Source organism: Temnothorax nylanderi, unplaced genomic scaffold, assembly GCF_030848795.1.
Source record: "Temnothorax nylanderi isolate EJ_2023f unplaced genomic scaffold, tnyl_v1.0 TNYL_tig0037_pilon, whole genome shotgun sequence".
Lineage (NCBI taxonomy): Eukaryota > Metazoa > Arthropoda > Insecta > Hymenoptera > Formicidae > Temnothorax > Temnothorax nylanderi.
The window spans coordinates 1302982-1329757 of NW_027249099.1; the positions used below are offsets into that span (position 1 = coordinate 1302982).

At 39.9% G+C, this 26776-nt stretch overlaps 6 protein-coding genes and 1 long non-coding RNA gene across 9 annotated transcripts; 3 read left to right on the top strand and 4 right to left on the bottom strand.

The window, feature by feature from the left end:
* Positions 1-28: 28 nt before the first annotated feature.
* Positions 29-2888, top strand: LOC139771272 (uncharacterized). The gene is made up of 3 exons (XM_071703928.1): positions 29-601; positions 1111-1410; positions 1621-2888. Exons 1-3 carry the CDS (start codon positions 44-46, stop codon positions 2149-2151), a joined length of 1389 nt encoding a protein of 462 aa, XP_071560029.1. The 5' UTR covers positions 29-43; the 3' UTR covers positions 2152-2888.
* On the bottom strand, positions 2826-6089 carry LOC139771270 (heparanase). Its single transcript, XM_071703925.1, has 6 exons — positions 5857-6089; positions 4905-5218; positions 4488-4734; positions 3930-4283; positions 3164-3605; positions 2826-3084 (listed from the first exon to the last, which is right to left on the bottom strand). The coding sequence occupies exons 1-6, from the start codon at positions 5927-5929 to the stop codon at positions 2916-2918; spliced, it is 1599 nt and encodes a 532-aa protein (XP_071560026.1). The 5' UTR covers positions 5930-6089; the 3' UTR covers positions 2826-2915.
* Positions 6090-7683: 1594 nt separating this feature from the next.
* On the bottom strand, positions 7684-12526 carry Brd8 (Bromodomain containing 8). Of its 3 annotated transcripts, XM_071703916.1 has the most exons (5): positions 12367-12526; positions 12108-12199; positions 9853-11796; positions 8594-9798; positions 7684-8344 (listed from the first exon to the last, which is right to left on the bottom strand). In XM_071703916.1, exons 3-5 carry the CDS (start codon positions 11792-11794, stop codon positions 8168-8170), a joined length of 3324 nt encoding a protein of 1107 aa, XP_071560017.1. In that variant the 5' UTR covers positions 11795-11796; positions 12108-12199; positions 12367-12526; the 3' UTR covers positions 7684-8167. The 3 variants fall into 3 exon arrangements, with proteins under 3 accessions (XP_071560017.1, XP_071560016.1, XP_071560015.1); XM_071703915.1 differs by lacking the exon at positions 12108-12199; XM_071703914.1 differs by lacking the exon at positions 12108-12199 and having other exon boundaries at positions 8594-11796.
* A 128-nt stretch (positions 12527-12654) lies between these two features.
* Positions 12655-15971, top strand: LOC139771273 (tetraspanin-33). Its single transcript, XM_071703929.1, has 5 exons — positions 12655-12923; positions 13323-13526; positions 13609-13782; positions 13896-14027; positions 14116-15971. The coding sequence occupies exons 1-5, from the start codon at positions 12834-12836 to the stop codon at positions 14350-14352; spliced, it is 837 nt and encodes a 278-aa protein (XP_071560030.1). The 5' UTR covers positions 12655-12833; the 3' UTR covers positions 14353-15971.
* Positions 15972-16141: 170 nt separating this feature from the next.
* On the bottom strand, positions 16142-17067 carry LOC139771274 (AN1-type zinc finger protein 1). Its single transcript, XM_071703930.1, has 2 exons — positions 16645-17067; positions 16142-16548 (listed from the first exon to the last, which is right to left on the bottom strand). Exons 1-2 carry the CDS (start codon positions 17065-17067, stop codon positions 16159-16161), a joined length of 813 nt encoding a protein of 270 aa, XP_071560031.1. The 3' UTR covers positions 16142-16158.
* A 94-nt stretch (positions 17068-17161) lies between these two features.
* On the bottom strand, positions 17162-18354 carry LOC139771275 (anaphase-promoting complex subunit 13). The gene is made up of 2 exons (XM_071703931.1): positions 18142-18354; positions 17162-17427 (listed from the first exon to the last, which is right to left on the bottom strand). Exon 2 carries the CDS (start codon positions 17396-17398, stop codon positions 17162-17164), a length of 237 nt encoding a protein of 78 aa, XP_071560032.1. The 5' UTR covers positions 17399-17427; positions 18142-18354.
* Positions 18355-22960: 4606 nt separating this feature from the next.
* LOC139771291 (uncharacterized) lies at positions 22961-25024 on the top strand. Its single transcript, XR_011717896.1, has 3 exons — positions 22961-23107; positions 23432-23688; positions 23885-25024. It is a non-coding gene; the product is annotated as an uncharacterized lncRNA (long non-coding RNA).
* The last annotated feature ends 1752 nt before the right edge of the window (positions 25025-26776 follow it).

Consider the following 26776-nt stretch of genomic DNA (forward strand, 5'->3'; position numbering starts at 1 on the left):
TCGAGAAATAGATAAGATAATTCCATTAATCGCAATTTTTCTCATGAAACGACAAAGACGATCCGTATGTAAGAAATTATACAATCGTGAAAAGGCGGGGCGCCTTTTCGAAATCCGGAAGTGCATCGGCCACGTGACGCGTCACAGGCGGTCACGAGGTGGTAGTGGTCAGGTGCTTCGGAGTGCCTTCTGCTCTCAGTGTCTCAGTCACCGAGTCACCGTGTCACCGTTCAGCGCACGGTTCAGCGTGAGTTCGCGTTCGTTCGACCTGGCCTCAACTCCGACCTCCAGGATGACGGGAAAGCCGAGCGGCGGCGGCCTGGTCCGCGTAGCGCCGTTCCTCGCGCTGTTCGCCGCCGTCGTCGTCTGTCACTTCGACTCCGTCCGCGCCTGCACGCCCGCCGTGATCTGGTGCCCGCACGAGGACTACGAGAGTATCTCACAGAAGTATAGCTTGTGGGGGGCCTACCGAGTGGTGTCGTCGAACCCGCTGCACAAGCTGAATTCCGAATATTTCCTGGGCGGCCTGGTCGAGCTCAACGTCACCGAGCCGGCGATCATCGCCGAGGAGCTGTGCGTCGAGGATCTGCGGAACAGCAAGGTTAGTCCCCCCCGCTGATCTCCCTCCTGGTTATTCGTCTACCTCGGGGTAAAAAGGATGCTTTACTCGGAGCTTCGGGGAGGAACAGGGGAAAAGAGGAGGAAGGAACCGAGAAAAGGAGGATCTCGACAAGCAGATTGCACCTGGTTCACGTTACGATATTGCCACAAAGTTTAAATGTGTCACCTCATTTCTTACACTTCTTTCTGACTCTGGTTTCTGGATGTACATTTGTTCCAATTTGAAAGTAGAAGGTACACAAGAAGAAAGTGTACCTAAGACGAATAGATCTTGCGTGGAACATTTAATGTGCTAGGACTGTTTTAGCTTGTTCCATTATGATCTACAAATGTATGTTCCATCCTACAAGCGTATGTCATAACGTATCCCGTGCCTGTGTGCTGTATTAATTGTAATAATTATAATTAAGAGCGTAGAACACAGTTATATCGATTGCTTCTTTCCAGAGATTATAAGATGAAATTGTTATGAACATACAACTATTGCAGGTGCTGTCAAACGCCGTCAACGGCTCAAAGATCATTTATTTCCCATGTGTCATCACGCCGGACGTAGTTTACCGGAAGATTTACGAGATAAAAACGATAGAGGATATAAACGATGATCACGAGCTCAACATGGCCCTGAAGGACATCGATTCGAATTCATGCATAGCGATTACGGGAAAGCAGTGCCGTTACAGCTACGCCGAACGGATAAAGAGAGAAGCGGTTGCGGACAATTCTACGGAGTTCAAGATAAAAACAGACAGAATTATTCTGTATTCCGCTAAGCCACTGTTATTCAAGGTAAACAACATTGTTCAATCTAACGTTAATACTGCGCAAGAAATCTTCAAGCAAATTTCATAAAGCTTTGAGACTTTTTTTTATGATACTTGTATATTAAGCGATAAAAGGGGAAAAACTTACGAAAAACGCGAACATCTTCGATGTCGAACAATTAGACAAATAGAAATTAAAGGTAATTGAAGGTACAATTAAAGTATCTTGTTGCAGGCATCTGACAAGTCGGAGCCAGTGGAACTTGGTCAATCCAAAGTCTCCGGAGCATCGACTCGCAAGGAAAAGGATGAGAAAACTGTGATCTTGACCATTAAGTTCGCCGGTGTCGAGAACATCGGCGATATGACGCTCGAGTTCTTCTTCCAGATCAAAAGCGTCGGCTACTACACGCTGAACAGAGTGGATTACGAGACGAGTGACAACATCGCTCTGTTTACCAGGCGGGACATTTCCTTCCCGTTCAAATTCTCTTATCATTGCTCGCCGAAAACTGTATTCTTAAACGGCTCCGTGTACTTGAGCATCTCGGATATGCAAGTACAAGTCGATCCCAAGAACGTGACGTTCAGTGATGCGTACGACTGCGTCGGTTTTACCAGTATACCGATTTGGACGGGAATATTCGTTACGGCGATACTGGGCCTGATTATGATATGGGCGCTGACTATGATCATGGATATCCGTACGATGGACAGATTCGACGATCCTAAGGGGAAAACTATTACGATCTCCAGCGCGGAGTAGAATAATAATGGAAACTTATAATGCAATTATAGGTATTGAGTACTCGTGCGAAACTTTATCACAATTATCGTGTCGATTGTTCAAGATGACGATTATCGTCTTGAACATTTAATTCCCCGATTTGAGTGTCACACGTTTTCACAGAAACCGAGAGAGTATTTAGTAGTAACGATAATACTAGTCTCATTACGAAGAACTTTCGCTCGATGTATAAATATATCATTCCTTTGTATAATATTATCTTACTTTCGATATTTATATATTGTTCGCTATTGTGCGTTTGCTGTTTGTATGATATAATGGTTATGAACTTCTTATGTTAGTCCTGCGTATGGAAAGTTCTAAAATCCTTCGAGTGAGTGAAAATAGCACAATATACATATATCATATTAAAGATATAAACGGGAAGTGTTCTTTGAAACAGGAATATCATAAGCAGTAGAAAAATAAATTAGCCATGTAAACTCACGGTGCAAACGAGACAGCTGCGTTATTGCCTGTTATAGCGCAATGTAATGTTTTATTATTTCAAAAAACGATAGTTAAAAAAAGGCGGATTGTGAACTGAGAACCGTCACACGGTAGGCGAATAATTTCTACTGGATAAACGCCTTCTATATGCCTGTACAAGCTTCCTTGTTGATAAGAGTTTGTAAAAAATATGTAACATAAGCTATATAATATAAATGTTTAATATAATGTATAAGACATACAATATAAACGCCCTGTAAAATCGATTTGTCGCTTTCTTTAAGACTTTTTATTCATGTCGCACACGCAGGAACATCAATGCCGTGAATTATCATGAACACCATAGAATATGGTGGTAAAAACACGGGATTTATAGGATCCAATATCACAGGTCGAAACGGCGGCAAATCTCCGTTCGGTTGCAGCCTCAGCGCTTCAGCTTCGCCATTCAACTTTATCTCGCTGCAAAACGAATGTAACTCAAATTTGCCATTCAATCAGCTTAATATCCGTTATAAAGTTTCATTTGATCTATACATACCTCGATTGCAAATGATCGGCGGTCAGAGCGTAATATAAGATCTTTACGGTTTTACTGGTTTGTATAAACAACTCTGGAATATCCACGTAGGCGGCGATCTTGCCTATATTCATTCCATAGAGCGTGACAGCCGGCACTCGGGCGATCAGCGCTTTCTTCGGCGTGCAATGCGCGTACAATCGTACGTAGCCGAAATTGGGCCTGACCAATTGCAGGACCCTCTCCGACACGAATTGCTTGTAAAAGACACTGACCCACCAGTCGGGGTTTGGCGCGAGATCCGGCGATACCATAGCGTAATCCCCGCCGAATAACGATTGTCTCGTGACGACGTTTAATCCCGCACTAGCGCTGTACCCCAATTTGTCCAACCATAGAAATCCGGCTACGAATCTGTCGGACAATCCGGGCGCACCTCCGCCAAACGCAGTGCTGGTCTCCGCTATAAATTAGATCTTCTATTGAATGCAGCCTTTTGTGTTATGCAATAGTATAATCTCAATTGAGAAATCCATCCTAAAAAGATTGTGCGAGTGATGAATAATGTAAAAAAAAAAGATATATTTTAAAATCGGAAGATCTGCAGTTTTCAAGAAAAGATATCACATATTTAGAGATTTATACATGTATAATTTAATACGTGTAATTATAATAGCATTATGATTTAGAGAAATAATTCCTCGAGAGTGAAACTGAAGGCAGAAAAGTGATACTTGCAAATGAATTCAATATCTTAACGTTAAGTCTCACGATGTAAGATACATACATAACCACATAGGAACGTCTTTTCCTGACTCGGTAATGGATTGTCTCAGGGAATTAATTTCCGTTAGTAACGAGTTGAACGTGAGAGGATTCACGAAATCATTGACCTTAGCTTCTCGTCCATTCAGATAATACTGATGCCAAGTGACGTAATTCACGGTGTTCTTCTGGCTACTCAAAAACGTTTTGGCATAATACTCCCCCACACCATCTCCGACGTGATTCACTTCTGGTCCAACGAGGATGCTGTCGACGTACCCCGCTACGTTCAGCAATTCCCTTAAATGATCGTAATTCTTCGCGAGTTCGGTCGCAGGGATTGTCACGTTGAACACGTGTTTAAAGGAATTTGGTTCTGAAAATGTCAAAATAAGTATCAGAGGTTGTATGCGCGCGTATCATTCTGTATATGTGTGTACATATTTTGCGATAAATTAATATTTATACTGGTATTTTCTCATGTAATTAAAATTTTCTTCTTAACTTATTATTAATTTGACATTTATATATCAATCACATTTTACATGTATTGACTTTTCGCATTTATAAAGTTGCCTACCGTTTCCCAATTGCCAATCTAGTAGCATTCCTTGATTCTTAGCAAACGCGATAATCTCCTGTGTGTTACTGTCATCCCAGGACCCATCTGGATTTCTGAGCAATACGTTCAGATCGAAGATCATTCGTAACTCCGACTTCACTGTAAAATCATAGATAGCGAGCAAATCCGCACCGGAGATGGTAAAGTTGCTGATATCCTGGCCGTCTACGGGACTGAGGATCTTCTCAGAAGAGCTCTGTTCCATCTGAAATAGTCATGCGTGCATTAAAACAGCAAGATTGAAGCTTCAAGTGGTTTTATAATTAAATGTCGTTCTATAATCTCAAAATAAGTAGAATAAGTGAATAAGTCTGTATCACAATTTGCAAGATCTTTTTGTGTTACTTATAAAGAATGTCATATTTACAAACCGACCTGATCCTGAACAAATGTCAGACAATCCGCAGAGGTTCCACCCACTCTGACATAAGCCGGGCTTAAGTGACGGGCCAAGTTGACAAATTTTTCCTGTCCGACGGGCAATTCATTCATTCTTCGAAGTAAAGATGTGTCGAGACCGAACGATAAGAACTTATCGGAGACGATGTGTAACAGAGGCTGCTGTCTGTCAAAATGGAACACGTAGGAATGGATTGGAGGATGAATATTGGAGCTCCATAACGAGAGAATCAATAGCGTCGAGCATAGACCCAATGCGGTGCAGCAGAGTATAGAGCGTACAGTTGGGCCTGCAATGGGAATAACATGTCAAAATTTATTAGCAATGAAAAAAGCATATTGAGAAATAAAAAAAATAGTTACATGCAACATATGTATGGTTTTGAGATTATTTTAACATATTACAAAGAATTTTACAATTTTACGCTTTTACTTTCACAACACAGCAAAGGAATTATGCAATAAAGCAGATTAAAAAAAAATACATTTAATAAAGCAAGAAATGAACGTGAAATCAATAGATCTGTAAATGTAATAAATATAACTTTATATAAAAATAATAAAAGTAATAAATATGACTCTAAATACAATAAATATAAATCTATAAATACAATCAATATATCTGCAAATGTGATAAGCAGAACAACAAAATATAATGTGTATGCACATGTGTGTTCAAACACGACCACGTGACGCGGAGTTTCCCGGTAAGCATGGCGGCAGGATGGTCTCATTAGCGGCTTGCCGTCGGCGACGTAACGCAAAGAAAGACAGGATGCGCGCAATTACGTCAATGCGTGATAATTGATATAGCGTTTCAGACGGGGTGATTCATTCGAGAGCAAGAAAAGCGAAGGCACGTAACGAGTCGTAACGTTCGTCTAACATCCTTCACAGAGATGCGTCCCAGTCCCAAGTCCCAACTTACCGCCACGTACGCGCGAGTCGCTCAGCTCCTGATACCGGCTCTTGCCCCAGTCGTTGTTCGCGAAGTAGCTCATCGTCGTCGAGGAGATTCCCACAGCCTGGCCGGACCGACGAAGTTGCGAATGTCAATCCGCACGCTCGCCGCTCTTTTTGCGCATCCTCTGTGAACAATTGAATCCTCGAACCTCCACCAACCTCCGCCTGCTTCCGCCTCGTGCCGCGAGTGGCCGCGAGAGCGATCGAGGCGGGCGGAATGGCCGGGATGAAACATGAAACCCATGCAAGCAGAACAAAGAATCATAATGAGATCAAAGTGATGTCAAAGTAGCGTTCAAGTGACTTTTATGTAATGAAAGTCATGATAGCGTCATTATAAGCTTTATGTTCTACCTGGAGTGAACAGACTGTTCTCCGCCTCATTTTCTCCGATGCAAATCGAGAAATAAATAGACGAACTGCAAAACAAAATAGATCATCGCGACGAATAACTAATTCGCAAACGAACACTTTGCCGTTCGAATAAAAGAAAGAATATGAAGAAAAGGAAATTTGTTCGTATTTAAAAATTAAATTCATGAATTAATGCGCGGATTGAAAAGTTTCAATAATTGTTTTCAATAATTCGTATATTCTGAATAATTCGGATAGTTTCTTCAAGACTAATAATATTATAATAACGGTCCGATAAAATGTATACACGATTTACCTCTTTTATAAAGAAATTTTCTGATTACAGTAACAATCAGTCGGATATCGTTGATTTTACTTCTGTTTAGATTTTTTGCCACGTGATCTTTTTGCTTTCTTAACGTTCCGTGACTCGTTGTTCGTTCGTTCACAATGATTTACATGCGACAAGATCGCTCCACGACTTTTGAGACCTGAGCCAGAAGTGGACGCAGCCTGATGGTGTTCCGAAGAGACTACTGTGTTTAATGTACAAACCGTTTCCTCGATACTAGTAGACGATGCTTTTCCCGATTGTAATTTCTCTGTTTTAGGGTTCAACCAACGTCTTCGTGTTCTGCGAACTAGACACAGATAATTATATACATACATTCAAAAAGAGTGTGTCCAGTAGTTTAACATTAAGCAATTGCGCGACGAATATGGAACGTACAATAAGGTGGACAGGCACGTTAAAGTTTACTTTTAGGCGAGGTCTCCGCGATCGAATCGGAGCTGGAATTCGAGGGACGGGGAATGCAGGAACGACTCCTGTTCGCGGCGCGGTTCCTGTAGGAAACGCTATGCCGACGCTTCCTCTTCGCGGTTGATCTCTGCCGCGACGACTCCGAGCTGCTCAGCTCGTCCTCCGCCCAGAATTGCCGATCGGTATCGTCCGAGATCGGTGGAGTCGGAGCCGGTGGCTTTAAACATCACGAACAATCATTCTATGGCCCGCGCATAAAGGGTCGTGTACGCGCGCTATGTATTCGCTCTCTCGTTACAGCTTCGCTCACAGCTTCCCCGTGGGTTTCCGAAGCGCGTCCTCCTCCCTTTTCTCCGACGTCGGAGGTACGATTTTCATAACCCTCATCCTCGGAGCTGCACGTCATCTTCGCGTCCCCCCAAGCGCAATAGTAGCCCATCCTCCTATTTCGCATAGAAATCGCGCACCGCTGCAATTATCACGCGCAATTTATCACATTTTACAATTATTGTTCCGACATACTGGCGAATTTTCACGGATAATCAATCGAGCAATTATAAGAGTTGTACGAGATGTGTAGTGTTTTTTTCTTGCAGGTACCGCAGAGTCCGCAGATCGGATTTATCGCGATGCGAGATAATTCTTTTATGGACCTGGTTTCGAGAAACCCGTTAATCCTTTGTTGAATTTTTGTTTATTACACGTTTGCAGGAAACAAAACTGTACAATCGACACCTTTGAAACAGATTTGCTCTTATCTCTATCTTTTTTTTTATCAATATAATTTCTTATTATATTTAAAGATAAAGAGAGTCAAAGACAGAAAAATTGAACTGAAAGAAGTGTCGCTTTGTAATGCTTAAATTTTACAGCTTATTATTTACAACTATCTCAGTTCTCAGCTGTCACACACATAGTTGTATCGTAACTGGCCTTACAAAATACGAAGGAGATAAATTAATTTTATGACACAAATCAGTTTATATCACAAATAAACCTTTCTCGTAAGCTTTGGGTACCGCTTATTCACGTACACGACACATCAGTGCGTATACTTCGTCAATGTCTGAAAAATATCTCTGCCACATTTCACTCTTTCGCTCTCAATTGCTTTCACGCACGAGCGTATCTTTACAACTGTACAACTTGTTAACACGATCTAATCGTTCTCGGATTTTCTGCGTTTTTTCGAACGTGGACTGTCGGTATCGTGGGGACTCGGAGTGATGTGACTTCGTTTCCGTTTAAGGCTACTCTCGATCGCCTCGCTGCTACTGCTTGCTGCAGTTCTGGTCTCTCTCCGAAACGTTCCTTCTCCCGTCGCTTGCACCAATATCTGACAAATAAATCACATTAGTGACGCTCAAAAATTTGAAATACATTCAAAAAGATACAATAAAATGCACACTGAAAGAGAATATGATGAAAAAAATATTCTAGCACGTCTTTAACGATTTTTTCACGAGTACTGTATTGCTTTTCTCTAATCAGTTTCCTAACGCATTTTTAAACAAGTATATCACAGCAGCCGTTAGCAAAAAGTATAAATTACAGTTATGACTAATAAACAGAATATTTTCCTTACCTGCATATGTTGCAAGCACTCCTCTTGCATCGAGACTGCCATTTTAAAGATAAACGTATCGTGTTTGTTGTACATAATCGCGTTCTGAAACATAAGCATGACGTCCCTCTGAAAGTGCATGGTCGACCTAATCGTGCCGTTGTCGATGTTCTTTTTGATGGTCGACAGATCCATCGGTCGAAAGATCACCGAGTGATATCCAGGCGCCTGGTCCTCCGTGATCGGCCTGAGAAACACCGACGCGTACTTGTGCGTGGCCAGACGATTGTAGACGAGCATGACCGCTTTCTTCCAAGCACGGTAATCCGCGCCTTCTCCGGTGCCCTCGTTCTCCGGCTCGCTGTCTACGGCGACGTTCTGCTTCTTGGAATACGTCTTCATCGCCCGGCCGCTGTTCAGTTTGCTCAACGGGGACTCCTCTTCGTCCAATTCAGGCTCATCCACGACCGTGGATTCTATCTCCTTCTTTATGTTCTGCTCGCCCTCCGCGTTCTTCTTGACATCCGTTTTCTCCCCTTTCTCCTCCTTCACCTCCACAGTCTCTTTCTTGTCTTCCTCTGATAGACCGTGAAGCGGGCTCTTCCTGTGGAACGGACCGGTAACTTCCGGTGCCGTTTCGGTCTTTGGTTCTTCGGACTTGACTTCCGCACTCTCGGTTTTCTTGATACTCATTTCCGCGTCGGTTGTCGTCGCCTCGACTGGCTCAGTCATGACACTTTTCGCCTCCTCTACGGTTACCACATGCTTAGTATCCTCGTTTCTATCGACCGACTCACTGCCGACCTCCTCCTCTTTGACCTCTGCATCCTGCAAGATGGAACTCGTAGTATCTTCCGAAGAGTCCTTGACCTCCTCCTTCTTAAACTCGTCCGTGTATATCTCCAATGTTTCCTCGTTCGCTCCTTCTGCCCGTGACTTTACCGAGGGCTCCTCTTTTATCTCCACGACAATCTTCTCTTTTACCAGGACCAATTCCTCCTTGAACGATTCCAAGGACTCAGTGCTTTCGGCCGTGTTCTCGATGAGAACCTGCTCCTCCGCCACTGCTTTTTTCTTACTCCCCATACTTTGGCTGCTCTCCTCATCCTCCAGGATCAAGCTGATATCCTGTGACTTTTCTGTGTCTTCGGTACCACTGGGTAGGTCGTTCGTCACCTCCGAAGAGACGCTGACAATCTCCGCGGACGGCACGTCCTGCTGATCCCCTGTAATTTTCGCCAGATATATTTCTAATTGATCTAATCCCGCATTAGTTTTACCTTCAGTGTCTTCTAGAGGCTCCTTCTGCTCTTTAACGCTACCGGGCGACTCTTTGCCATCAGGCGGAGTCACTTCCGTTTCTTCTTTTTCCTCTTCATCTTCCTCTTCTACCTGCTCGTCCATGGTCTCGTCTATTGTTTCCTTCGTTTCGTCCGGAAGTTTAGAGTTATTCTCCTCGGGCTCTACGTTCAACGAGGTGTCCACAGATTTCGCTTCAACGTCCTGTCGTTTCTCCTCCGTTGGAGCATCCTTACTTGTCTCTTCGTCATTGATTTTTACCTCCGAAACGAGTTTTTCTGTCAAAGTCGTCCTCTTATCACAAGTACTCGTCTCGGACTTCGTCTCCGACGTGTTTGACACGGTCTCTGTGATCTCCGCGACGATAATTTTGGGTTCCTGCGGATCTATGGCGACGGTCCCAATAATCTCGGCGATATTCGAGGTACTGGAGTCGATCTCCTCAATCGCCATCTCGCTCTGTGGCGAATCGGACAACGACACGGGTTCGTCCACATCCCTCGGCTGCGGCCTTGGTCCCGTTGCCGCTATCGGCATTTCCGTCGCTTGTTGGGGCACACTCGCAAGACCGCCGATGACTGCCGTTGTCGTCGTCGTCGTCGTTGTCGAGCCACTTGTGTCCAACGTTTGCGGGCTACCGGTTATCTCCTCCTTGATCAACTCCTCGATGTCGTCGATGATGTCGTTTATCTCGTCCTTATCTATCACGTCCGCCATTATGTCTTTCCGCATCACGTCTATGTGGTCAATTATCTGCACCATGTTCTCCGACACGGGTATATTTGCCGAAACGGCAGTCGCCGGAGCTGTCGCCGATATCGTCGTCGCTGTCGCCGCTTCGTTCTGAACAGCCACTTGCTGAACCTGGGCCTGCGATTGCACGGCTTGCTGGAAGTTGCGCACCTCAGAGGTAGTGGCGGCCACGGTTGCGGTTGTCTGTTGTTGCTGCGCGTGGGACACGATCGCGTTGGAAGATGTCGTTTGCAAATTCGCTAGAGGTCCTCTTTGCGTGCTCGCAGGCATTTCCAGCAGCATGGAAAGCGTAGGAGCGCCGACGGATGGCCGTTCCGGTACCGCGTTCGCGCTGGCTATCGCCGTCGACACCAACTGCTGCAATTGCGGCGACACGTTCTGCGTCAGTTGCGCGTTCAGCATCTTAGGGCTGGACCCAAGTAGGCTGGTGATGGTTGGCGAGCTCACTTGAACGGGAGTGGACGGAAAGGACTGCACGGTCTGAGTGGTCGGACTGGGAGATTTCAGGAGACTCGTCAGCAACGGAGACCTGCCGCCCCTGTTACTTTTCTTCTCCTCGTCGTTCTCCGCCGGCGATTCCGTCGCCCCAGATTCCTGCGCCACCTCCGCCGCTCCTCCCGCGCCGCGAGTTTGACCTACGATGGAAGTCGAGACGGACGGCGAGCTCATCTCTTGCTTCTGTTGCTGTTGACGTTTCGCCAGCCACGCTATGTGGGTTCGCGCCTTCTGCTCCGACTCACGTTCCTCCTGTTGTATATCGAGCCACATCTTCTCCAGCTTCTCGTCGCTTATTGCGCCGGACTTGAGGTGGTTTAGATCCGCCTTGAGTCGCAAATACTCTTCTTTCTGACGGGTCAGATTCTGGCTCAGCTCGCCTATTCTCTCCTGCGTCAATTTTCTGACTATGGACTCGCTGGTGGTCTCCCCACTCTCCCGCTTCTTCCTCTTCGGCGTGTCGGCATTCTCCAGTAGACAAGCGTATTGTATGGCGCATGACTTTTGAGAGAACCAGTCTGCAGGCCTTACCGGTTCCTTTTCAACAAATGGCTTCAACGACCTGGACACACTCATCCAATTCTGATCTCCAGACTTCAGCACGCTTGACGCGAGACACAATTGTTCTCGGGTTGTCCATGTGTCGCAGGTTGAGTTTGTACGTTTGACTTTCATTCCTGAAATTTATTTTCTTAATTAGATTACTATGTAACTATTGTGTGTGTAACTACTACGTAACGACCTTTCATATGGCAGGAAATACCACATGAAAATGTTATAAAATTGATTAAACTTAATTTTAATCGTCAACTTTGTAAAAGTTTTGTCACAAGACAAAAATTATAAGTATATTGATACATTAAATCTATTTTAGTTACATTTTCTCTCCTTCTTTTACTTCACTATTTTCTTTCCTTTCCTCTTAAATTAACTTTTGAATATACATTTTACATTAAATATTAAAAGACCAGAGTATAAGATTTTTTACGTTAATATTCTTTGTTTGCCCGGTTAATAGGTTAGAAAAACCTTATTAATTCGTGCCAAGTGTCTGTCAAAGTATCCGTCTCCTTTTAAAAGCTAAAAATAACGTATTATCCATGAGTGACAAATATATAATAAAATTACGTAAAAGTTGGTTTAAAACCAAAATATTCATTGGAATACTCAATACAATTGTCTTAACCTATAAGAGTCAAGCATCTTTCGCGTCAAACGCGTCGAAAAATTTCGAAAGCCGGACTTACTGTCTTGCATGGACGTCATTTCGCCTTTTTCCGAGATATTCCAGATTCACTGTAATTCACGAGGTACGTGCGACGCAGCTTCAATTTACGATTAATCCGTCGCCGCACTTTGCCTCGCGATTGTTCAAAAAATAATCGGAAACCAAGTTTAGTTCCACTTCCACAATCCACTGCATCTGCAACGGAGACCCGCCGTCGCGGAACGCGGAACGGACGGACAGCTGATCGCGATTCGAACTCGCGCGCGACGGAACGCCGGAACGCAGGAACGGTGACGGGAGAACGGCGTAATGGCGGAACGAGCGGGGGCTACCGAAGTATGCGTCGACCCAGGTTGCGCCTCATCGCCGTGAGTTGAGACGACCGCGACGCGTAAAAACGAGCGAGCGAGTCACGCGCCACGCCGAGGATCCGTCGCGAGGACGCCGATCGTTTGTGATATTCGCCGAGTCCCCCGCCGCGACACGATGATGAATAATCGCAGGCGGAGCAACAACTTCACGTACGTCAGCTCGTGCGTCAAGTACATGATCTTCATGCTGAATTTCGTCTTTTGGGTAAGCGAAACTCGTCCGTGGACTCGTCTTTCCGCGTCCCTCGCGTCGCGCTTGATCCACGCCGCGTACTCTCGAATTCGCAATTTCCTCGCAGACGTAGACACACATTTGTGTCACTTTCGAATCTCAATTGTTTGCTTAGCTGAAATCTCCATGCGCCTTTACATGGATTAGATAAAATGGAACGAGAGTTAAAGATAATCAATAAGTTAGTTTTCTATTGCTAAACGGGCTACATTAGTTCAAGAATTGTATATAGGTACCCTAAAATATCATACTTCAATATACTTCAATGTATATGTACACCTCTCGAACTAGTCTAGCAAGTGCGGCAACAGAAAACAAACCTGATGTAAAAACGGCGACGATTGTATTCAAATGGTTTTTCTTTATGCCCAGCTGTTTGGCGGACTGCTAATCGGCGTAGGTCTCTACGCGTTCGTGGACAAATGGCAGGCGACTGGATCTGTCAGGGTAGAGAACGTCTACGACGTGGTCCTGAATATCTCCCTGGTGATGCTGATAGCCGGCGGAGTAGTCTTCGTCGTTAGTTTTGCGGGATGCGTCGGAGCCCTTCGCGAAAACACATGCCTTCTTAAATTCGTTAGTATTCTGTATACAGAATGTTCCTTCAAGCCGCGTGAAACACGCGCGATTGACCAACCGAATAATTTTTTTTTTCCAGTACTCGCTGTGTCTTCTGGTATTCTTCCTTTTGGAGATGGGTGTGGCGATCGTCGGTTTTGTGTTCCCGCACACGTTGCAATCCCTCTTGGAAGAGTCCTTCACGGACAAAATAATTCAGACGTACAGAGAAGATCCGGATCTGCAGAATTTCATCGATTTCGGCCAGCAAGAAGTAAAGACCACCGATGAAATTATTAACAATGATAAAAAATACATTTCTCATGCTTGTACAAGTTATCCAATGTCGTATACTCAGTAAAATATTCGTAAAATTTTACGTTGCAGTTCAAGTGTTGTGGCCTGAGTCAAGAGGGATACCTAGATTGGGGGAAGAATGAATATTTCAATTGCACTAGCCCCAGTGTGGAACGTTGCGGTGTACCGTTCTCTTGTTGCATAAACGCTACTGATATATCCGTACGTATATTGTCACATTTATGTATGGAAAACCAAAGATTGAAAGCTACTTGACACTGTACAAATAAGATAATTTCAACTTTCACAGAGCGGACTTGTAAATATAATGTGCGGCTACAAAGTCCAGATGTTACCAGTGTCGGAAGCAAGCAAGAAGGTGTGGACCAGCGGATGCATCGAGATCGTGCGTAGCTGGGCGGAACGTAATCTCTACACGATAGCTGGCATCGCTCTGGGCATCGCGCTCAGCCAGCTCTTTGTGATCTACCTCGCGAAAACGCTGGAGGGCCAGATCGAGCTGCAGAAGTCCCGCTGGCATTCCTGAGCTTGACTTCAGGCCACCTACCGTTCATATCAGATACATTCTGCGGCCAACAGGCAGGTGGCCAGCGGCGGCCAATCGCGCGGATCGCAGGACCCAGAGACAAATATAAACGCGCGAATGGCACTCCTCGTCCTCTTTGCGATCTCTTTATATATACTGTGCATTTTGTCCCTCATCAAGCTCGTCCTTTATTTCAAGAATTACTTTCACCTGTACGTTAGTAAAGGATAATACGTCGCCGGCAGTCGACGAGCTGTCTTCGTACGCTAGAGGATACGTTCGCGATCGAAGGCATCGATAAAGATCTTGCATAAAGATTATATTACATACGCGGGTGCAGAAATGGTGTCCTGTGTGCGTTTACAATCAGCGGTAAAAGCTCTTTTTAATATTCAGGAAAGCATACCTTCTTGCTTACATAGTTAATTGCATGATTGAAATGCTTCGCGCTTGCATCGGCGAGTTACGTGTCATGCGATCATGCTCTTGTGAATGCTGCACGGGACACGATTAATGCATTCGTTCCTGTACATGCGACTGGTAACTCGAAATGACAATTAAAGACAAAAGTGAGAGGCATTTACCATGATAAATTCTGTAATAAGCATGTTACACTACACGATGCGTTACGTTACATTGCGCTACATCATAGCATTATAGAAAAATCCCTGAATTTGATGATTACATATAACATCTGTTTCTCGAGCGTTATTTCTTCTATCGAGCCAATTTGTAATCTTGCAAATTTTTTTCACTTTCATCGCGATTTCAATGTACTTTATGCAATGACTTTACGCAAAAGTAACTTGCTTAAATTAAAACATTCAGATCTGATGTCATCTTTCTAACGCGTAGTTCATTGCAATGTATGAATTCCATAATTTGCAGCACAATGACACAAAGTTGTTTTAATGGTTAATATTGATGTACTATTAATAAGTGACATAGGAGCTTGTTTCATAAGACTTCAGATAACGATAACGTCGTGTTCACATTTTCGCATATGTTACTTCCATTGAGATATGTAAGTTAGAACATAATGAATTTGAGATTAGAGTATCATCTGTGTAATTGAATCTTCAGAAATTAATTTGCTCCATTAGCTAGGTGTAAAATCGTCGGATTATTTTGATTTCTTTTTCTACATTTAAATATTTTTAAGCATTAAACGCGTTCGATCATAGAGCAACATGTATATAAGCAATTTTTGCTTCTATACTTTTTCTTTTACAATTGATAATTACGAATGTATTATTCTCCTATAAATAAGTGGATGTACGTGCACTGTTGAACTTACGATATTGATAATTATTAATGGTGATTCTCATTCACTCGTAGTGTATGCGATGCCATATCTGTATTATGAAATCATGAGCGCACATTTATTTGAACACAATATTATTAATTTATATTTCTCTGTTGCTATATTAGCATAACTCGTGTATATGAGACAAGAAACGTCCAGTGCCAAAGTCAGAATATCTCTCTTTTTTTTTAACAAATCTGACAATAATCTGGTATAAATGATTTGTTTAATGCATTTAGGTGTCTCTTTGTCAAGAATAAATGTAAAACTGATATAAAACCTTCTAGTTTGTAATAAACAAGTATTATTCTAAGAGCTGTGTTCTTTCGCCATTACCGATAAGTCAAATTATGTCGACAGAGAATCGTATAAAATCCCATATATCACAAGTGGGACGAAAAAATATCATACTGTTTTAATAGTTGCCCAATTAGTGGATTGTTGCCTATTATTCTCTTTTGCAGAAATTTCATTACAACAAAATACCATACATACAATACTTATTTATACAAAGATGGATCTATTACATTATCAGGTACATTATCAGAATATTCCAAGATAACTCGTTCGCCGTCGAAAACAGCAGATTCTTCAAATAATTTTGCCAAAGGTGTGTCCATCTCGTTGCATATCAGATCTCCGGTAGAATGACGGAAGAGTTTCAATTTATTCGTGGTGGCTGTATTATTGTTATTCGGAACTTTGAGTGTGTCCGCTATTGAATCTATACATTTGCCAATCGTCCAGTGCATGTTGACGTAGGTGCCTTTCGACGTGCCTATGTGTTTATTTTTAACTGTGAGTGGCAAATGCACAAGGAAGTAACTTCTCTCGCTCGTTGGTACATTTTTAGGACCAATCGCGGAACATTTCACACGCATGAGTTGTACCTGCAAGCAGAGAAAAATTATGTATAATACACATCTATGCTTACGTTTTCCGTTAAAATATATATTTTCTGTTTTATATATAACATGTAATAGTACTTTATTTGCCAGTGTTGTATTCTTGGATTTCCTCAAACTGTCCGCGATTTGTTGATCCACTATAGCTTTTGCTTCTGCAAACTGTTTCTTTGGTATCTGCCATTTCTTCAGTTTCTGTGTCTTCTCCGTTTCACTCAGCTCCGAGCATTCGTGATGCCTGTGCGCCACGCAAAAATGCCGCTTACACTTGATACAAGGCATCTCGACCGGCGATGTATCCTTGCAAGATTCTTTAGAGCACAGAAAGCTTGCCGATTGTCCTGCAACGGATTTTGCGGTCTCCGTTTTTAAACACTCGTGCGATACCATATTGAAATGCTCTTTGCAGAAGGTGGCCTGACAACGCTCGCACACAAACGGCAAGAAGTCCAACAATTTGCAGTCCGCCACCGAACATTGTTCGCCAGTCGCCGGAAATTCCATTATAGCAACAAAAGGATATCAATATTATAATTGGATTTAATACTTCGGATAATGTACTTAATTTTTCGGCGTTCAGGAAGACAGGAAGAGATATTTAGTTGTGCAGTGGTGTCGGAGAATGCAGATGATTGTCGCTGAGAGAGCTTAAAGCCAGATTATTCCACTTCTGCTCCAACTCCTTCAATGTCATGTGCGAGTCGCCGTTGTCGCTCTCGGGATCCGGCAGCTCGGCCACCGGTGTCGAGATGTCGTCGATGGGTAGACGTTCCTTACGCCAGCCCTCGTCGATCACGTCTATCAGCCTGCCGTCTCCGCACACCTGACTGTCCATCCCGCAAACGACAGTCAACACACGACAGGCTTGAGAAAACATCGTACTTACAATACTACCTCAACAGATTGGCCTAGTTTACACCGTGCGACCTGATCGCGACCTGACCTATGCCCTGACCTAAAATAGGCTTCTAAACAAAACGTTTACACCATGTAGACCTATGATACTTTTGGTCGAATATAGATAAAAATCCAGTATCCAGTATTTATTGGTACGCTCTCTGCACTTTAGGCGATCTTTAGGTCACCTGCGTTTACACGCGTTACGTCCTACTTTAGGTCTACGCCTAATTTAGGTCAGGGCACGCGAAAAAGAGACCTGACCCAAGAGAGGTCGCAACTGTTTACATCGTCGCGACCTATCGTGTTTGGGTTGAATATAAGGTATAGGTCGCGGCCTAAACGCACGGTGTAAACTAGGCCATTAATGAATATTATGCTGTTTGAATATTATGTATATATCTATATCTATGTGGAATTAAACACAATTATGTCATTTGATCGAAGCAAGTCAAGTATCTGGACCTTACAGAAGTCAAACTGATCAACTCCACTCTTTGTAAACTTTTTGGTAATTATACAATTTAGGCCCAGTTCAACAGTGGCCAGTTAGCTTAACTAGTAGTTAACTTTCACTCTTCGTCTCTTTCTAACCTTTGAGGTTAGAAAGAGACAGAGAGTGAAAGTTAACTACTAGTTAAGCTAACTGGCCACTGTTGAACTGGGCCTTAGGGGCCTTACCTCAAATATCGATGAAATTTATGCTCAATCGACGCGTTTTTGCACGAAACGAAAGAATCTGGCAGAAAAAAGTGTCGCCCTGTCCCCGCGACGCGAGATATTAAACGTTAAAGTTGACAGGAATCAGGTTATGATTTCTATCGAACCGACGAGATGTAGCAAGCACAGAACATATATAATAGCAAGTACACTGAACACTGAAGTCTGAACATGGCCCCAGCAGTGGCCAGCAGCATGCCCTGCGGCCACATGCGCATGCTCAGTGGCCCTACGCGCATGCAAAAGTGCGCGAATTTGAAACGTATGTATACTTATAATGCATATCACATATTGTTAGCTTTCAATTACTACGTTTACGCGAGCGTTACTTCTGTAGTAACTTACGATAATTCACTCGTTTACGCGGAGTAAATTATCGTAAGTTACTACAAAATCCCGTTTACGCGAAGGAATTATCATAAGTTACTACAGAATAAGTAACGCTCGCGTAAACGTAGTAAATGATGAATATATCTTATATAATATATCAAAGTACATGCGTGGGCGGGAGGGCTTTGCTCCCCTGCACCCCGCCATGCATGTGCTTTATAATTTCGCTTTACAACTTATTAGCATGTACTTTAAGTTATAAAGCGAGGTCCACGCTGCCTACCGGCGGAGGTGGGTGCGGGAAGGGGGGGACGAATGTTCCCCCCTTGCACCCCGCGCGCGCGCGCGCGCGCGCGTGTGTGTGTGTGTGTGTGTGTGTGTGTGTGTGTGTGTGTGTGTGTGTGTGTGTGTATGCATTACATCTATAATTTAATATAGTCAGGATAGTCAGGATAAACTAATAGATTTTATCTATTAGTTATCTTGTGATAAGGCAAGTAAGGCAAATTCTCTTTACGTACATAATAACTATTACTTTTATTCAAATATAGATATTTTAATTAAAAAGTATAAAGATATTTAATTATTTTTTATGGTTTCTCCACGTAATTTAGATCAATTATTTACAAAATTATTTAAATGATGGACGATATCTAGGAAGTATCTAGGGTGGCAGTGTGGTCTTGTGGTAAAGCGCCAGACTCGTAACTCCGAGGAACCGGGTCGAGTCCACCTGATCACAGGAATTTTTATATTCCAAACTGCACCCCCCGCACGAGTGGGGCTCGTGCGGAGAAACTGGGCTATCTTTCGGAGGAGACATTAAATTTAGAAATTGGTCGTCAAGCTTGGGGAGCTTGGGGAGCTTGGGAGTATTACATTGCATTATATAATTCGTTTGTTCCTCGATTGCAATGTCTATACATACGCTACGTCTTACTACAATTGTTATGTCCACATATTATAAACAACCTCTTTTCAATAAAAATTACAACACATAACATATAACACATAACAAAAAGAATTAGAATATAATTCTTCCAATTCGGTTCCTCCATTTTCATGTGAAATATCAGATTCTGTTTCATATGATTCATTATTAGACAATATAAAAATGAATCATATGAAACAGAATCTGATATTTCACACGAAAATGGAGGAACCGAATTGGAAGAATTATATTCTAATTCTTTTTGTTATGTGTTATATGTTATGTGTTGTAATTTTTATTGAAAAGAGGTTGTTTATAATATGTGTATATTTCATTTTAGAATGACAAACTTGATGAAACATTTGTCACTAACCTTTAAGTATTTCCATATTTTTCATTCAAAATTAAATATAAATAATAATTTTTTGAAAGTTATATGAATGTTTTATACATTTTTTTCATTTTTGTTAGCCGGACGGGAAGCCTAGTTTTATGCGGGTTGGGTCTCGGAACCATTGAATAAAAGAATAAGTACGGATTCTTAATTGATAAAAAAAATTACTATGAAGTGAGGTTTATTTTTTCGACACTGTGATATACAAAACCCACCTCAGGCCGTTCCCAGATTTAAAAAGTCGTCGTCCTCGCACACGTCGAAAAAACAACGAATGCTTATCGATTGCAATTGCTTTCTGTAGTGAAGACGGACTTTGTGAAACATTCCATCCACACATACAACTAAAATTACAATAAAATTAAAAGATAAGGGAAGAAGCGCGGCGTATCAGAGATATATATTTTTTCGCATAAGATAAATACGCTGTCTATCACAAAATTGTATGTGCCAAATTGAGTATAATTTGATACTACGAATTTTACAGTGTATAACTTTCTTTTTATAGAAACTGTATAGAAGCGGCTGATCCTATAAACTTATATTACTATTAACCGCGGTTTCATTTTCTTCACTGCACTATAAACAATAGTGCTTTCGCAACGTCCGCGTTGATTCTCAACATTTTTATAGGGAGTAATAATTTGAAACGTCGTCGGTCATAAGCCTGGCAAACAGTAGAATTACAAACGCAGACACATTCTGAAGGTACTGTGAAGATAGTGTGATCCTCGTTCACGTACTTATCTTAGGAATGCGATAATATTGAGAACTCTTAGAATATGATATACTCGAATATCTTCCACGCGCGTACTTATTTCAAAAATATAATAACACTAGAGTAATCCCTTAGGATAAATCATTTAGACTAGACTAAAGCTTTCCAAAAAAATGATAAGATCCTCTTTGGTTCCTGTAAAAAGAGAAGTCTCGAAGACTGTAGAGACAGTTTCCGAGAATTTCTTGTCAGTTCTTCAAATCGCGGTGCGTATTTACAACATAGTTTATATTTCATCGTGTAAAGTCTATTGTAAGTATAAAGTTGTGCTACAAATTCCTTTTTTGTGGAATGAGAATTACTTATAACGCCCACTGACTCTCAGCGTAATTGTTCACAAAATAGCTATGTTTGAAAAGCTAAAAAGCAAGAGAATAATATATCACACCCTAGAAAAATACTGTCACAATTCAAAAAAATTCGATTTTGAGTTAAGCCCATAAAAAGTAGCCTAAAATGTTATGTGTCACAAATTTATAGGTGAAATCCATTTCACGAGGCAGAAGTGTTGTTATTCTTTTAAAATTGTTTTAAAAGATTTTGTCGTTGATTTAGAATTGTTTTTATATCTAAATTGATTTTATATCCGAAGTGTTTTCTTTATTTAAAGTGTATCATGATAATAATATTTATTAATAGATATATTGCAAACAATAATTAAATTAAAATTGATTTGTGAGATTGCAGTCGTATTATTATAATAAAATTTTAGAGAAAAATGTCCAAAGAATTTATTTGCAATAGCGGATTCAGATATTTTCACACGATAAAGGAATGCCGCGTTTGCAATCCAATTTCTTTGCGCTTCGTGTCTCGAATTTTAATACATAAATAATTAAAAGTCCCGATTTTTACCACAATACGCGTGGACAATATAAAGGCGATAAAAAATACCTTTAATAAAGACACGTATAGTATAATCGCTTCAATTATAAATAATCGAAAATAATGTGCACAAGCTAGTGTCTTTCATGCAACAATATGGTATGTATATTTGCATGCAGTATTTTCCGGAGTTTTTACATCTAATACAGCTCACAAAAACGTTGTCAAAAGTGTTAATAACTTGATTAGTCGTCATTATTGCCTGAATATCGACGCAACTGCATAATAATGGGAAATTTGCAGGGACAGCACGCAGAACAGACTATCATGAGTCCGCTACGTACGAAAATATTACTGTGCATTGATGTACTCTGTTTGTCAATGTGTCAATATACTCAAAGTCTGTACTTGGGCGACAATCCCATCGATGCTATCGTTCTTGACGCGAATAATGGTAAGACAAAGCAAAAATTAAAACAGTTTAAGTTAATTTGGTAATTATTTAGAATAGGACCTTTTCCGAATTTTGATTTTTTTTTGCGGCTCTCTTGCTACAAATCTTTATTTTGACTTTGACAGTGATAATCAATCGGGGGAGCCCGAAAAATATGTACCCTATCTACTTTTTTATCTATCTTTTTTTAAGCATTGTACTTTCCGCATCATCATTTTTCGGGTTTTCAACTTTCCAAGCGAACCGAGATCCACCCCCACTGACCTTCGCCTACACATGTACTGTCTGTAGACACATATCAGCAAATTACTTCCTTTAATATTGACACAAACTGTTGGACACCGAAATGACGCAACAAAATAGACATGATTCACGAATTACTACCGGTTCTTTTCAGGACCAAAATCGGTCCTTTTAAGAGCCACTATATATTTATAACGTCGGAAGATCCGGAAAGCCACGTCGGAAAAAATAGGTAAAAAATAAGTAAAAAAAATAAATAAGGTACATATTTTTCGGGCTCTCCCGATTGATTATCACTGTCGGAGTCACAACAAAGATTTTTACCAAGAAAGCCGCAAAAAAATATCAAAATCTGGAAAAAGCCCTATTCTAAATAATTACGATCGAATTAAGCTAATAATAATCATTTCTCGGTACACTGACATTTTTTTTAAATATAGATGAAGCAATAACTAACATAACGGAGGGATCCACAACTGCGTTAAAGTTCTCAAGCATTCCATACATGGTAATGGTGCACCCATTCTCGAGCGACAAATCATGCCGGACACCGTGCGCCGGCACAATCTTATCCAAAAGATGGGTTCTCACAGCCGCCCACTGCGTCGAAAAAATCGGAACAATTTTAATAGATTTCGGCATTGACGTGTTTGACATTGAACAGATTATTTCTCGACAACTCGGTACGTCGATGATTGTGACTCAAGCGTTTATACATTTGCAATACGCCAAAGGGCTATAATGATATTGCCTTACTCTATATGCCACAAGATATTCCTTTTTCCAATATATACATAAGTACATTTTTCGTAGTGTTCTTACTCATCAACGATTTTGGAATTGGTCACAGTATTCTTCGAGTCTTCAGCAGTGTCCTGATGATTTCGACTCAAGCGTTTATACATCCGCAATACGCAAGGGGCTCCAATGATATTGCCTTACTCTATATGACGCAAGATATTCCCTTTTCCAGTAAGTACATTTAAATTGATATTTCTCTTTCTTCTTCTCCTTTTTTCGCTTATTTATATGTCGGTAGTATTTAATTATTCTATAGAAAATATGCGGAAAGTTAATAACGATTTGAATAATAAGGTCTTATAAATGTGGAACGGAGACTCGTGGAAATCAAAAATCGTATTGTATATATCTACGTACAGCTTCTTTTATCATCTTGGATATATACTTTGATGCATACTAAAAAAATGTCACAAATTATAAAACTACTGAAAAAGTATTACGAATGTATATCATGCCAAGAAATTATTAGTTAAATATAATATTTCTCTATTTTAGATAATATTCAGCCAGTAAAACTCGCATATTACGAGAGCTTTACATATTACGAGAACAAATATGCGTATGTGGTCGGTTGGAAATGTGGTCGGTTGGAAAAAGAAAATAACACGGCTAGCGAAAGTGTATCGGAGACAATGAAACTTAAGTACGCCACGTTGCCGATTATAGAAAATAATGTATGCAGGCAATACTGGCCCATCAACGACAACCACATTTGCACGGCCGCAGGATTTGGACAATTCGCTTGTCCCGAGGTAAAACATAATCACAAATAATAAAGTTATTGTTTATGATAATATACTACAAAAATTGCAAGTATAAGTGCAATATTCTAACGCGCAGCATAAATCATATTATATCGTTTTAGTCAGTTTTAATAAATAAAATTCGAAAGTTTCTCTCTTTTCGTAACAGTTATTTAATATTTGTTAAATATAATTTTATTTTTAGAGAAACAACAGTGATCCTCTCATCGTAAGAAAAAATGGCCAGGACTTTCAAATAGGTATTATGAGTTACGGAAACCCTTGTCCTAGCAATAAACCTCACTTGTTTACTAAGGTTTCTTCATATATAGACTGGATTCGCGAAGTAATGAAGCGACATTAGTGCATACATATAATATTATCCATATGATCAATAATTTAAATGTATCATGTATATTGTCTTATAATGATCACAATTCTTTATGAAAAATGTACATGCATTAAATGTACATTGTAATACCGATTTTTTTATACGGATACGATCATTGATCGATAATTTAAACTTATCAGTCGGTATATTGATAAGTCGGTATTAAAATTTACTTTTTTCATAAACAACAACTTTGCTCGTTATGAAACACAATATAAAGTGTACTTTCAAAATTATATATGTACGGAAAGAAGTTAGTTTTGTTGAAATTGAAATATATAAAAATTTGACCTGATACAGATTTGAAAATTATAATCAAATTGACTATTAAAATAAATATATTGAAGGCTCAAACACATATGATGATAATTCTGTAAAAAGTTTTGATATTGTAGCAATCTGCTTGAGTGTCTAATATAATTATTTATATGATTGGATATAATTATTTTTAGAACTATATCTGACTTAGTTTTTAAATACTTTAGCACAAATCCATTCTTTTAGTATATAGTGATAAATTTTAATGAAAACAAATCAAACAAAAAGAAATTGAAAACCATGTCATTCATTACAGATATAACTAAAACATGTATTGTAATACATATGTAATTAAGATATAACGGCACACAATAAAGAGAGAAATAAGATTACAATTTGATTTGAATTAATATAGCGTTATGGAGTGTTGGACTACATGTCTACATGTTAGCATCTTTATTTTAACAAAGATTATAGATGATAGCAAATGAGATTGCAATAAATTGATCGAACGAATAAAAAAAGTGTTCCAGGGAAGTTGCTGAAACTAAACGCGACTCCACGACTTACAATAGAAAATTAAAAATTAAAAAAAATTAAACTAGAAAGAATACAAAAAAATTAAAAACGCAAAAAACTTTTCTCGATATATCATCTCGTACATCTACCTTGTCGCAACGAGAAAGCTTTTACTACTAAAAGGTGTTTAAGTTCTAAATTTTAAATTATAAGTATTCTAAACCTAGAAGTAATGTGTGTGTATAAAATTATAAAAATAAATGTACATGTACATGTATAAATGTACATGTATGTGTGTATGTATATATGCCTATATAATTTGATGCAGCTAGTGTATTGAAATCTGCACCCTTACTACAGCTGCTAGATTTTTACAAGAATATAAATAACGATAAATCAGCCTTATATTAACGCTATTAAATTAGTAAAGTCTCCATGAGCTATAAATACAAGAAGAAATATATAAATATATACATATGTGAGTAAAATATGCAGGGAGTAAAATCTGTATTATAACTAAATTATAAAATATCCAAATTTTTCTCTGCTCTCTTTATATACATATTATCAGTAATCTGTTCATAGTAGTTGCTAAACGAGTCGCTAAACAAAATGGAGTACCGAATTTAACTACGAACGATATTATTGTTGCAAATCTCATAATGTTTTATTGTTTCGTAACGATCAGTAATATTAAAAATTAATTATAAATTGTTTTAAATTTATTAAATTGTTAACTAATATATTAATCTAAATAATCTGAAGATTATTATATGTGTGTAACGTCGCTTCTAATTTATTGTAAACGAGAACAGTTGATTGAAAGTTGATTTAAACAAGAATTATAGTAAGTACTAAAATAAATAAATTGATAATTATATTTATTAACTATAAATTCTGATGAAAGATATCAAGAAACAATATTGTAAAAGTAAATATTGTAAAAGTTCGAATGCTTTCACACGTATATATGTGCAGGAAATTTCGTTAATAACAATAATACAGGATAGGAAATTTAAAACGTCGTACATAATTAGATAACATAATATCGAAATTTTATTGTCATTTATCGATAGATTACATAAAAAAATTCCTTTATGCAATATATTTATTATTATTAGTCAAATAAAAATATATAATACATATCCGTCGGGGGATTAAATACCAGAAAAATGAACCAATTTATTTAGTGTCAGCCACATATCTCACATCTGAATCTTTGCTAGTCAATAATTGATGCTGGATGTACATGACAGCCGCCGGCGAAATCCATTCAGTATGAATGCCTCCTTCTATAAAGATTTCAAGTCTCTCTTCACCAGAGATTATCTTTACACCTTTAATCTCGCGTCCTTCATATGGTCTACCGCCTACGACGACAGGCATTTTGTTGGGATACTTCTTGGCCATCTCTTCCAGATTATCGTACATTTCTTCGGGAGTATAGTAATATTTTAAATCAAAGTCCTGCGATTCATTCAGAGGGATCGGGTCGTCAATTACTTCTTGGATATCGTCCATCATTTAAATCGTCATGATTTTGTAAAGATTGATCTAAAGTACGTAAAGGTACCTTAAAAAATAATTAAATATCTTTATACTTTTTAATTAAAATATCTCTATTTGAATACGTAAAGAGAATTTGCCTTACTTTGCTTTGCCTCATTTATAAAGCGCATCACATAATTTATTATTGTTTTTAAACTTTCAATTAATTTTCGGACTGAATTAGAAAAATTATTCTTACTAGTCGTTTCATTATTAAATATTCCAGTTAATGTAAAAATGTTAGAAGTATCAGATGTTGTTTCATACGTTTCATACGTTTCATATGTTTCACTTTTATGTTCTGTAATAGTTGATGTCGTTTTATTCAGTTCTGGTTCAGTAATTAACGATGAAGCATTTTTGAATCTCGTATATGTACGA